At 47.5% G+C, this 12,882-nt stretch overlaps 1 protein-coding gene across 3 annotated transcripts in view; it reads left to right on the top strand.

Annotated features, from left to right (window-relative positions):
* The window catches only part of SCUBE2 (signal peptide, CUB domain and EGF like domain containing 2), a 66,876-nt gene extending 54,361 nt beyond the window's left edge, over nucleotides 1–12,515 (top strand). For all 3 annotated transcript variants that reach the window (XM_032853432.1, XM_032853430.1, XM_032853433.1), the window contains 7 exons: nucleotides 561–731; nucleotides 2,238–2,405; nucleotides 3,144–3,305; nucleotides 5,323–5,520; nucleotides 6,728–6,880; nucleotides 11,435–11,514; nucleotides 12,203–12,515. In XM_032853432.1, the coding sequence (XP_032709323.1) occupies nucleotides 561–731; nucleotides 2,238–2,405; nucleotides 3,144–3,305; nucleotides 5,323–5,520; nucleotides 6,728–6,880; nucleotides 11,435–11,514; nucleotides 12,203–12,355 (1,085 nt within the window). In that variant the 3' untranslated portion in view covers nucleotides 12,356–12,515. The remainder of the gene's footprint in view (nucleotides 1–560; nucleotides 732–2,237; nucleotides 2,406–3,143; nucleotides 3,306–5,322; nucleotides 5,521–6,727; nucleotides 6,881–11,434; nucleotides 11,515–12,202) is intronic.
* The last annotated feature ends 367 nt before the right edge of the window (nucleotides 12,516–12,882 follow it).

Raw genomic sequence — 12,882 nt, 5'->3', positions numbered from 1 at the left:
CCAAATGCCTGGCATTCAAGAATTTTTAAAATCTATCCCAACCTTCCTTTCTTCCCTCTCCTCCCATATGTCATGCATGACTTTCTGTGATCTGCCCCCTTTTCCTTCTTGGGGAGATCCTATTCACCTTTAAGTTGCCCTGCAGATGTGGTCTCCTCTAGGAAGGCTTCAGGAATGCCATCAGCCGGAATTAATAGCACCCTCTTTAAGCACTAGGCCTATGTTCAGTGAGTGTTTTTACCTTATAATCATTCTGACAGCCGTGTGAAATAGGAAAGGTCATCAAGTACTTGTGCTCAAAAATAATTAGGACAAGTGTGATCCCTGCTTCTAAGGAGCTCATGGTCTAGGGACCATGTGGACACCTCAAAGAGTGGGCGACAGGGATCAGGGCAAGGGGTGTGCACAGAAAACCCAAAGGTGGTACACTCTGCATTTAGGGCATTTGTGTGGAGGAGCGTGGGCTCAATGTCATCTATTTACCTTCATCTCTAGCACTCAAATCATCCTTCCTTGGCTTCTGTGCCTTCATTGACCAGATCATTTCCCCCTTTGGCTAGTCAGTTGCAGGGCTGGGACATATTATGATGGAGAACAAGAACGCTGCATTTTGTGCCCAAATGGAACCTTCCAAAATGAGGAAGGACAAATCACATGTGAACCTTGCCCACGACCAGAAAATCCTGGAGCCCTGAAGACTCCAGAAGCTTGGAATGTATCCAAATGTGGAGGTAAGAGTTCCATCTGCCCCTTTTTATTCCCTGGGTCTCCAGTATTACTTAGAAGGCATAAGTGGCGTTTCGGTGCAAACAGTGCATACTGCACCGTGGGCTTCCTATGGGTCGGGACCATATTGGCTTCATCTTTAGCTCTCCAGTGCCTACCTCGGTGCCCAACACGTGCTGGGCTGATGCTCACTTGAACACATAAATGAAAAGCTGATAGAATACATTGGCAGAAAAAAAGGTGTAAGAGTTGCTGTTGCAATCTGTACTCACTGTAAATAAAAACAACTTGAGACCTGAGTGATCTCCCAGAGTGACCTTCCTGTGTATGGTGGGCTATCTGAAAGTGTGAACATGGAGAAAGTAGTTCTGAGTATTTTTCCAACGTGGGTCTTGAATTCATACCTTATTGATTTTTAAAGAGTACCCATCTGGTTATTTTGCTAGAATTCTGTGAAGAGTTTTTAATGTCCCTTATAAAATGTTAACTCTGGAGCCAAGCTTACTTAGGTTTTGTGGGCTTGGTTCCCATTAATTTTATTAATAAATGTCTTCCTTTTATTAAATGGAAGAAGGGCCAGCTATATTGAGGCTCTGTGGGCTCAAATAGAAGGTGTGACCTAACACTGTGGTTTGTAGGTGATGTCCATGGTACAGACCATGGGGTGCCCTGTGGCCCCTGCTTCTCCTCCCAGTGACTCCCAGAGCTTTAGTCCCCAGCTTTAGTCCCCACCTACACCACGCCAGACTCAACTGCAGGACCTTTCAAATAGGACCTTTCAAATGGTTTAAAAGTCATGGGGCACCTGGGTGGCTCAGTCAGTTGTGTCCAACTCTTGGTTTCGGCTCAGGTCATGTGACGGAGCCAGGCGGCCGGCTCCACACTCAGCGGGGAGTCCGCTGAAGATTCTCTCCCTCTCCCTCTGCCCCTCCCCTCCCCCCAAGTCCAGCTGCAAGGTTGATGAAGAAGCACTTTGGGGCATCTATTTACACTTGTATGTGGCCTTGTTAACATATATTTGTAGTAACAATAATACTAGTAATAACAACAATTGTTGACATTTATGGAATCCTTACCTATGCCCAGCATCGAGCAATGTGTAGTACGTGAATTATTCCTATGATTGCTGTGTGAAGGGGCACTTCCAGGCTGAATTACCAGAAGATTCCAGAGCCCAGGGCCCTCCCTGGGGTTCCTGCACTACAGGCACTGGCTGGGCACTGCAAAGTCCCCAACCTTAAGCAAACCCAGGCCTGGAGCATGCTGTGGAAGCAATTATCACTGGGTTCCTTGGTCTCCATCTCTGCACTGTGCTTTGTAGCCCTGCATGTAAACATTGGCACTCACAGGCTCAGGGTCAGTGGTGGGGCAGGACAGGGCTTCTCTCCCTGAGGTGGGACCTCAGGTCAGCATGGGGCCACGGGGCTGACCCACTTCTGAGCTCATCGACAGAGAGACGGGAAGGGGTTTGCCCAGGGGCCTTGCTCACTTAGGGTCATTGGTTTCCCCAGGTCTGTGCCAGCCTGGGGAATATTCTGCAGATGGCTTTGCACCGTGCCAGCTCTGTGCCCTGGGCACATTCCAGCCTGAGGCCGGCCGCACTTCCTGCTTCCCCTGTGGGGGAGGCCTCCCCACCAAACACCTGGGAGCCACTTCCTTCCAGGACTGCGAAACCAGAGGTGAGGACTTGGCAGCTTGCCTTTTTCCAGAATGGAATTTCCCTTTTGAGAACCACGGGAGTCTGGTAAAGCTCCAACCAAGCCCGGCCCGGAGTGCCCTGTGTGGTATCCCAGCAGCGGGGAGGTCAGGGCCCAGTTCCATCTGCCCCTGCAGGAAGTACAGAGCATGGGAACTCCCTAGATGTGCTCTCCCCCAGCCACCTGGGCCCCTGCAGACGGGGCGCGGGGCAACTGGTCTGGGAGAGGTGAGCAGGTTTTGTGTAATAGGTTCTTGGCTCCTTCTTTCCAGCCTTTCTCCATCCCAGTCCCCTTCCCTGGAGCTTCCCTATCATATAGGTCCTACCTGGCCCCAGAGCCCCAACTCCGCCTCTTCCAGGGGCCCCAGCCCAGCACAAGGCCCAGCATCAGTTTGGCAAACTCACAACCCACAAGCAAGCTCTGTATGAAAGCCTGGGCTGTGCTCATTTAGGCCTGACCGCATGCACTGTAAACACTTTGAAGATACACCCGTACTTTGTTCCCTTTGTGTTTTTCTCAGTGTCATGAGTTACAAGTCCCACCCAAGCTGGCTATTTCGGGAATTAAGTGTTGATTAGCCCCAGATTAGGAGGAAAGCAGTACTTTGTTTGGGCATACAATTTATTTCACCAACTGTGAAGACTTTTCTGTGACCGGTGATGAAAAGACAGTTTTGTTATTTATTTTTTTCATTCCTTCCACTCTCCCCCCACCGCACAGTTCAGTGTTCACCTGGACATTTCTACAACACCACCACTCACCGATGCATTCGCTGCCCAGCAGGGACATACCAACCTGAATTTGGAAAAGATAACTGTGTTTCTTGCCCAGGAAATACTACCACCGACTTTGATGGCTCCACAAACATAACGCAGTGTAAAGGTAGGTCTCTCTAAGTCTTTCAAAGTCTTGGCCCAGAGGAAAGTGCCTGGGTCTACCTGACGCTGGGGGGGAGGGGGTTGGGGCCAGGGTCCCACGTCCACCAAGAGCCATGAGGACACTGTTATCCCAGCTCCCAGCACCCAGGTTGGCACTAAAGGAGAGCTTGGCCCCCAGGTACTCACCTGTGTGGAGCCTGGCTGCTTCTCCAGGCACCTTGACAGGCTAACATTCCCTCCCTTGCTAACATTCCCTTCCAGGGGCAGAATTTCAGTTCAGCAAACATTGTTTGAGGACCTGTTATGTGCTAGACACCATAAGCAGAATAAGTCCCTGGCCCTATAGACAGGCTGTGGGGTTGCAGAGGAAAGAGCACTTCGTTCTGTCTGGAGAGATAAGGAAAGGCTTCTGGAAGGCATGGGAAGGTTTTGATGGAGATCATGGGAGAGAGCAGAACAAAGAGTTTTATACCCAAGACCACAGCTGTGAGGAAGAGCAGACACGGAAAAGTGAAAGGCTTTTTGGGAAGAGACCCCTGAGTGTGGACCATGGAGTATCTGAGGGGAATCTGAGGCAGATTAAAAAGGGAAGCCTTGAACGCCACACGAAGGAGTTGGATTTATATCCTATAGGAGTAGGGAAGCAGATCATTCAAGGACTTGCCACATGGTTGGCTGGTTGACTGGTTTTTAATCATTATGGAAAATTCTCCAGGAGAGGTCAGAAGTAAATCACAGCTAATCTAGTGTCAGTCAGACAGTGGTATAGGGGAGCAAGGAAGTCTCCCCACACCGGAGGAATTTGGGATTGAAGTTCACAGTGTTGGAAAATTCTTCCCTGGGTGCCTAGGTGGCTGTTAGTTGAATGAATGCCTTTAGCTCCGGTCATGATCCCGGAGTACCGGGACTGAGTCCTGGGTCGGGTTCCCTGCTCAGCAAGGAGTCTGCTTCTCCCTCTGGCCCTCTCCCCTCTCATGCTCTCTCTCTCTCTCAAACAAATAAATAAAATCTTAAAAAGAAGAAGATTTGTTCCCTATACTCAGATGGAATCTGTTTCCTTGCCCTCCCATCCCCACCCTTGGTTGACCCTTAGGAGCCACATGGCACAGATCCTCAGAAGGTCTATCACGCTTGAAGGCAGATTTCTGAGCTCCATGGCTCTCCCTACTTGACCCCCTTCCAAGAAGAAAAGACTATTTTTTTCCTAATGGGAATAATAACTCCCAGTTACAATGAGAGAGGAGAAAGATAGTCCCTTCAACATCCTCTCCAGTACACATTCACCTGACAGTTTTAAACAGTAAGCTCCTTGAGGGCAAGGACTGTGTCTTTCTCATTTCTGAACCCCCAGAGCTTTTGCTAACATATGTTGGATGAGTGGAGATTCAGTGAATGAAGACATGGGCGAGCTGGTTGTGTGTGTGTGTGTGTGTGTGCGCGTGTATGCGCGTGCACGCGTGCACAAATGTGTTTCTCCCAGAGGTGAGTATTCAACATGCCCCATATTGGCTGATACTTTATTGGAATTCTCTTCCACACCAAAAATAAAATGTGGTCTTGACCAGAAAGACAAGAGAAAGAAAACAGCGATCATGAATTCATCCAAGGTCTCTAGGAAGGGGTCAAATGTCCCCTATTTAGCAGTAAGCTCTGCTTTTCCTGTTTTGACAGACCTAGAAGTTCTGTGTCATGGGTTCCCCTGGCACTTAGAATTTGTAAACAAAATATTGAAAACTGAAGTTGTCCTTTGTTTCACTAGGGCCTGTTCAAGATCACCTTCAAGTTAATGAGAAAATGGTAATTCAGAGAGGGACTCAGTAGGGTGAGCTCTGTGAGGGGGGTTAGTGTAGCTGGGCTCCCCTGGGGGGCCCTAGGCATTACAGGACATACTAATTCCACAATGGCACCATCTGCAGGCCCCATGCCTCGATGACAATAGGGTGCAGCAGCTTTCATCAGCTGAGCTGCTGGTGGCCATGACAGTGTTGTGCCTTCATGACTCATGGCATTTCCCCTTCCAGACAGAAGATGTGGAGGGGAGCTGGGAGATTTCACCGGATACATTGAATCCCCAAACTACCCAGGCAATTACCCAGCCAACACCGAGTGTACATGGACCATCAACCCACCGCCCAAACGCCGAATCTTAATTGTGGTCCCTGAGATCTTCCTGCCCATAGAAGACGACTGTGGAGACTACCTGGTGATGCGGAAAACCTGTGCGTCCCCTCCCTCAGCCCCCTCCCCCTTTAAGGCTGGTGGGGAAGACTGCTGGCCTGCTCCCCAGCTTTAAATGTGAGCAGCAAGCCTAGGGTGTCACCTCCATATTAGAACAGAGATGGGACATGAGTTTATGGCATTTGCCAAGAAAAAAAAATTTGTGCAATTTTGCTGGGCCCCTTGCCTCTTGAGGCTTCTTGCTGAACCCCAGAGGTAGTGATTCTGTAGGCCAGTTTTCCCCGCTGGCCTTACCATGGACTCTATTCCACAAGGTCACAGAGAGCCAATGAAGCTCATGGAAGGCTAACCCTACCACTTCCTTTACCATGGGAAGCCACTCTGGCTTGGAGACTGACAAAGGCTAAGGTCAGAGTCCAGCCAGGAGGTACCCTCCTCCCATCTTGGCGCATGACCCAGTGTCCACTGAGAGATGCTACCATCAACACAACTTCGAGGCAGTGTAGTGAGTGGGCCCAGCAGCCAGACTGCCTGGATCGGAACCTAGCCTCACCTCTTGTTAGTTCTGTGATCTTGGATATACATTCTGGATCTTTCTGTGACTCAATTTCCTTGTCTGGTAAAATGGGGATAACAATAGTTGCTACCTTATAGAGTCATCGTGAGGAATAAACGAGTTCATATTCATAAAGCGCTGAGAGAAATAATGACACATGGAACCACTGTGTGTTGGCCCCTCTTCTTAGTGGTTACAGTGTCTGAAGTCAGGTATAGGTTTGAATCCTGACTTAGCCACATACTGATTCAGTGACCCTGGGCAAGTGCTTAAACCCTCGGTAAATGAGTTAACAACCACACAACTTGCTATGGTTTTTTGAGGGTTACGTGAGATAAACTCTGTGAAGTAGGCCCCGCCCTGCCTGCCCAGTCTTAGGTGGTGATTCTCTCTGGATGGCAGCAGCTAGCTCCGGAATTGGAGGGCCCCTCCGCAGCTCCCGCAGGGAGCACTGGGGCCTGGGCTGCTGCTGTTTGTCCAGCCCTGGGCATTTCAGTGAGCCTTCCCTGGGGGCCTGCGGTTGCCAGCTGGGTCCTCTCCATTTCCAGGGCTTTGGCCCCTGTGATGGCAAAGCAGGGCCTGCGGAGCTCTTGAGCATCGCTTGTTGTATGGTGTGTTTACAAAGATGATTGCTGCTGTCTGCCTGCTCAGGATGAGTCCTGAAGCCTGCCCCCTCCAAATTCCCTTGGCAGCTTCATCCAATTCTGTGACAACATATGAGACCTGCCAGACCTACGAACGGCCCATCGCCTTCACCTCCAGATCAAAGAAGCTGTGGATTCAGTTCAAGTCCAACGAAGGGAACAGTGCCAGGGGCTTCCAGGTCCCTTATGTGACGTACGATGGTAAGCACTGTGAGGCTCACGCTCCATCCCATGCAAGGAGCTTCTCTGTGTTCAGTCAAACCAACCCCTGGTGGATTGCTGACAAGCACACGTGCTCAGAAAGGCAGGAGGGATACGGACAAAGGATGTTGCTGACTCACAAGTGCCAGATTTTAAACAGGCATTTGGGTACCCTGTCTATAGGGATGGAAAGATCTTTCAGAAAATAAATAGAAGTGAGCATAGCTTCATGGGTAAGAACATGGACCAGCCCTGGCCTAATCTCTTCAGTGACTCTATGTGAGTTACTTACCAACTTTAAGCCTCTTTTTCTCCTCCCTCCCTTCCTTTCTTTCTTTTTGACCTTTTTAAAATTAAAATTCAATTAATTAACATATAGTGTATTATTAGTTTTAGAGGTAGAGATCGTGATTCATCAGTTGCATGTAACACCAGGGCTCATTACATCGGGTACCCTCCTTAATGCCCATCACCCAGTTACCCCACCCTCCCACACCCTTCCCCTCCAGAAACCCTCAGTTTGGTTCCTATGCTTTAGAGTCTCTTTAGAGGTTTGTCTCCCTCTCTGGTTTTGTCTTATTTTTTTCCTCTCTTCCCTTATGATCCTGTTTTGTTTCTTAAATTCCACATATGGTGAGATCATATGATAATTGTTTTTCTCTGACTGACTTTTTTCGCTCCACATAATACCCTCTAGCACCATCCATGTTGTTGCAAATGGCAAGATTTCTTTTTTGATGGCTGCATAGTATTCCATTGTGTATATATACCACATCTTCTTTATCCATTCATCTGTCAGTGGACATCTGGGCTCTTTCCATAGTTAGGCTCTTGTGGACATTGGGTCTATAAACTTTGGGGTGCATGTGCCCATTCAGGTCACTACATTTGTATCTTCGGGATAAATACCCAGTAGTGTAATAGAGTAGCTCTATTTTTAACTTTTTAAGGAAACTTCATACTGTTTTCCAGAGTGGCTACCCCATCTAAGCCTCATTTTCTTAATGTGTAAATAAGGATAATCATTAGACCAAATGGGAGAGTTCAGTGAGATAGTCCATAAAGGACTTGGTGCAGGGCCTGGCACATAGTAAATGCTTAGTAAATACTAGCCAGTTATGACTGTGGCTTTTATTATACAGCATCTTGAGGAAGGGAGAAAAAGACTCAAGTTTTGGCCTAGTTTCCGCTACTAATTTGCTGTGTGATTTGGGCAACTCAGATGACTTCTCTGGTTTTCTTTTCCTCTTGTTAAATAAAGGGGTGGTCCACATTGCCCCTGGGGCCCTACCCAAGTCTGGACCTTGGTTGACAAACATTTGCTTGCAATACAAAATGAACTGGACCTTGTCCTAGAAGATGTCATAATTCAGTGAGGGACTAGTCATCTGTTCATTCATGAACTTATTCATTCATCCATCTAGCTCAATGAATACTTAACAAGCAGCTCTTGTGCCAGGCATTGGGCAAGCTCCTAGGAACGACAGGGTTAGTGGTGAAACACAGCTCATAGATGCTATAACATGGCAGATATAGAGCTCTGTGTGAGGAGAGAAGAATGGGAAACAATTAATTTTGCATGGGTCTTTGGAAAGAATACAGCAAAATCTCGAGAGTTGTGTCTTCAAAGAATATGAGTGTTTTTGTTTTTATAATGGGAAGAAGAACATTAGGAAGAGAGAATGATACAAGCTGCAGGACAGAGTACCTCATTTGTGCAGGGACTGATTAATAGCCCGACTGGGTCAGTTGGTCAGGTGCATGGGGCTTAGCAGGGAGAGACGAGATAAGAAGGGTGTGGAGTTAGCTGATGAGGAGCCTGGAGTGCAGTGCGGAAGGCTTTTAGGCAGCAAGTGTCAAAAGTAGGTGTTTTGGAAAGATATTGTTCTATGGATTTTATAAAAGCATTTCACATAGTTTGTTTCTAACATGTTACAAAAGCCAGGATTATCACTCTGTGCCTGAAACCATGTCAAACCCTCAAGACAGGGGCTCTTGGGGCCAGACTCCTGGGTGGACGGCAGTTCCCCCCACGTGGTTCTGCTGAGCGAGACAGAGCACCTCATCTGCCCGAGAGCAGCCAGCCAACAACCTCCCTTCCCTGGAATCAGTGAGGGAACCAAAAAAGACACAGAGACTCTAGAATAAATATCACTAAAGCTCACATATTTTAGTCTGACTGTTCTCAACTCTACCTTTCTGACACATGAAAACATGGTAATGTTTTTCTCATTTTCTGAAATATAGAGTTGTAGCTTGAGCTACAACGTCACCCCGGTTAGGCCCAGGAGAACATGTCTTACACGTCACAGAAGAAAATGGTTGAAAACTGTTGCAGGTCTTCACTCAGAGCTTATTTAGTCTTTTTTTTTTTTTTTTTAAAACACGTATTTCAGACAAGTTTGATACCTGATTTCCAAGCCCAGAAGAATAGAAATCACATTTAGAAGGGGCAGGTGCTGGGGCACCTGGGTAACTCAGTCAGCAAGTGGCTGACTCATGATTTTGGCTCCGGTCATGATCTTGGGGTCCTGGGGTTGAGCCCCACGTTGGCCTCCTTGCTGAGCAGGGAGTTGGCTTGAGGGTTCTGGCTCCCTCTCCCGGTCCTGTTTATTCTCTCTCTCAAATAAATAAACACATCTTTAAAGGGGGGAGGCAGGGGAGGCTGCTACAGACTGGCTCACTGACCCCTGGAGGACAGGGAGAGTTGTAGTCGTGGCTGACATGCACTGAGTATGTGTACTGAGTACCAGGCATGTGCTAAGTGCCTCTGACACAGCACATTCCTCACGATCGCCCGTGAAGTAGACACGATTCATGGCTGGGTCTACAGACAAGGCCACTCAGGCTTAGAGATTAATGTAGACTACCGGCCTGAGGTCGCAGGAGGACAACACTGCTGAGGTCTTTGGGACTCCAGGGCCCGAGTTCTTACCTACAACTCCCAACTGCTTTTCTCATGACAGTTGTAGCAAGTGACGAAACATGGTAGTTCTTAAGAGTGGAGAGAACCGTTTGAAGATTTTTTTGACAGCAGTCTGGAAGCATTGGTGTAGTGGCCAACAGCTCTTCCACTCTCTCTTACACCTGAACACAGCACAGCAGCTGGTGTTCCTTTGGGTGAACACCCATCACCCAAAGGAGCTGGTTCACCCAGGAAGACGCTCTGCAGCCAAAGAATTCGAGAAAAACAAGTCCCCTTCCTCATATTTTATACTCATTAAAATAAAAGACTAAGAAAGAAGAGACCACACGCATAGGGTACCAGTGGGGTTGTACATGTATTCAATTAGCCATTATGAGAACTATACAATAGTTAAGAAGAGCTAACGAGTTTCCATTTACCATCACTTGACTAGGAGAAACTTTTTCAAGAACTCTTCCCACACAATTCCAGTGATGTTCTTATGATTTGTTTGGTTTTGCTGCACATGATATGCATACAAAGAGGCATTCTTTTCAGCCTGGGATTTGGAAAAGATTGTGTTTTGCATATGCCTGGCTTGAATTATGACTGTAGGAAATAGGCTAGACTTTGAAAGGTGGGGGTTTAGACTCGGAGACAGCTTATGTGATATACACTGCATTTAATGTATACGTCAGGACCAAAAATTATTAATAAGAAAATGAACGTAGCTTTCTTCCTTCTCCAGCCAGCCAAATTCTCCCCACCCCCATCCAAAAAAAAAAAAAAAACAACAACATAAAAAAGAGTCTTCCTTGGTGGGTAAGAAGCTCAATTGTTTTGCACAATATGAGGGCAGAGAGAAGAAAGGGAGGAGGACAGAAGGCAGAGAAGCAGAGCAGAGAAAAGCCACAAGCCTGGAGGAGGCCAGCAGGGAGTGAGTGTAGACAGAAGAGATGAGACCCAAGCACTGAGCCCTGGGTCCCTCCTACAGTAAGAGGTCAGAGAGAAGAGGAAGAAAAGCAAAGGAGCCTCAGACAAAGCAACCAGTGGGGGAGGAGGAAAATCAGAGTGTCTTATCCTGGAACTGAATGAGGAAGTGGATCCGGGAGGAGGAATGACTGGAGAGAAGAAGTGTTGACAATTCTTTTGAGGAGTTTTGCAATAAAGGGGGCAGAAATGTAGGATAGAAGCTGGAAGGAGAAATGAGGTCAAGGGGGAAGGACTTTTTCTGGATTAGAGACATAATAGCACATTTATGTGCTGATGGGAATGCCTGGTCAGGCGAAAGAATGTCATTGTGTAGGGAAGAAAGGGCAGAATTATTGAACCAATGTCCTTGCCTTTGTGAGAGAAGATGGAGTCGGTGGATAAAGTGGAGGAAGGGCCTTGACCGGGTTGCATAGACAGTTCCTCTGAGGGAAGATGGAACAGAAGAGATGGGTGCAGAGGCTGGTAGGTGTGAGGCTATGATGGTGGGCGTCTGTGGAAGTTCTCTTCTGCTCACCTTCTCAGTATCACAGTGGTCATTGTTCAGATAACAGCTACAGAAGGGGCATTCCTCAGAACCTTATTTTAAAATGAAGGAAAGAATGAGTTTGGAAATAACAAAACCCTCTGAATGTCAGTTATGTCCTGTGTTCCAACAGAGGACTACCAGGAGCTCATTGAAGACATAGTTCGAGATGGCAGGCTCTACGCCTCTGAAAACCATCAGGAAATACTGAAGGTGAGTACATAGCCCTGGTGGACACCGCAGTCACCTGGCACCCGTGGAGCTCCCAGCGCCGCTGGAGGAAGCTTTTCCTCTTGCTGCATTTGGCCACCTGTCAGCACGAAGACTGCTCTGGGCTGAGGTCAGTTTTATATCTTCACTAGACTTAATTAAAAAAAAAAAATCAGGTGGCTGTCCTCAGTGTTGCCAAATGAAGTTGTATTTGTTTACATTTGGAAATGTGTGGAGGAAGAGTGGGAAATTTGCTGATCATAAGCCGGAAGCAGATCATGTTTCCATGTTCACTCTCCAGATGGTTGAAGATGTTTGGCTCCTTGTTTATCCTTCAAGCCTAAGGTTCACCAAATTTAGATACTTATAAGTAATCATCAAACACTTGCCACATCACTAACCCTGTAAGTACTCTTAAAATCCCAGTGTTGTGGCTCATCTGGTTTAGAAAAAGAAAACTTTTTTTTTTTAATATATTCACTTTTCCTTTATAAAAATAATACCTTTTTCTGTAGAAAATCAGGGAAGATAAAAACTGGAGAAAAGATAAAAATCAGAAGAAACAATTTTCCCAAAGTGTTCCTCAGCTAATCAACCTACTGTCCAACACTGGACCCATTATAGTTCCATTGGCAAAATGCTGGAATGTTTAAGTATTTTGGCCCAGCAACAGAACTTCTGTTCTTTTTAGGATAAGAAACTGATCAAGGCTCTGTTTGACGTCCTGGCCCACCCCCAGAACTATTTCAAGTACACAGCCCAGGAATCCCGGGAGATGTTTCCAAGATCCTTCATCCGATTGCTGCGTTCCAAAGTGTCCAGGTTCTTGAGGCCTTACAAGTGAGCCTGCCCACAGGACCCTCGGTGCCACGTTTTGCCTGTGGGCTGGTGGGACACAGCTGTCTGCCTCTGCAGCCAACATAGTTGGAAATTGCTGCCTCCCGTAGCAGTGACTCATTAGAGTTCAATTTTTATAGATAATACAGATATTTTGGTAAATTGAACTTGGTTTTTCTTTGCCAGCATTGTGGATATGGACTGAGAATGGCAGTGAGTCCCACCACCTCTCACTGCTGTGGGCAGAGGTCTCAGATGCATCAAGGGCTGGCTGAGCGGGACTCTAGTTAGCTCAGGCAAGACTCACCAGTCCCTCCTGCTTCTCACTCCTCCTCAAGGGGGCCGTGGTGGAAAGGAGGCCACAAAAGGGGCTGCTTTGGCTAAAACTTCAGCTTCCTCCTGCCCGGCCCTCCCTAAGGGAGCCCTCTGCACCGAGGCTGTGACCAGGCACAGCAGGAAGGGAGGAAGGGAGAGAGGGAAGAAGGGAGAGTGCTCCAGGCACCAGGCCTCACCTAAGACCTGGGAGGATTCCGT

The sequence above is a fragment of the Lontra canadensis genome, unplaced genomic scaffold (genome assembly GCF_010015895.1).
Source record: "Lontra canadensis isolate GAN:19392208 unplaced genomic scaffold, GSC_riverotter_1.0 scaffold7, whole genome shotgun sequence".
NCBI lineage: Eukaryota > Metazoa > Chordata > Mammalia > Carnivora > Mustelidae > Lontra > Lontra canadensis.
This window is presented reverse-complemented; position numbering and strand designations above follow the sequence as displayed.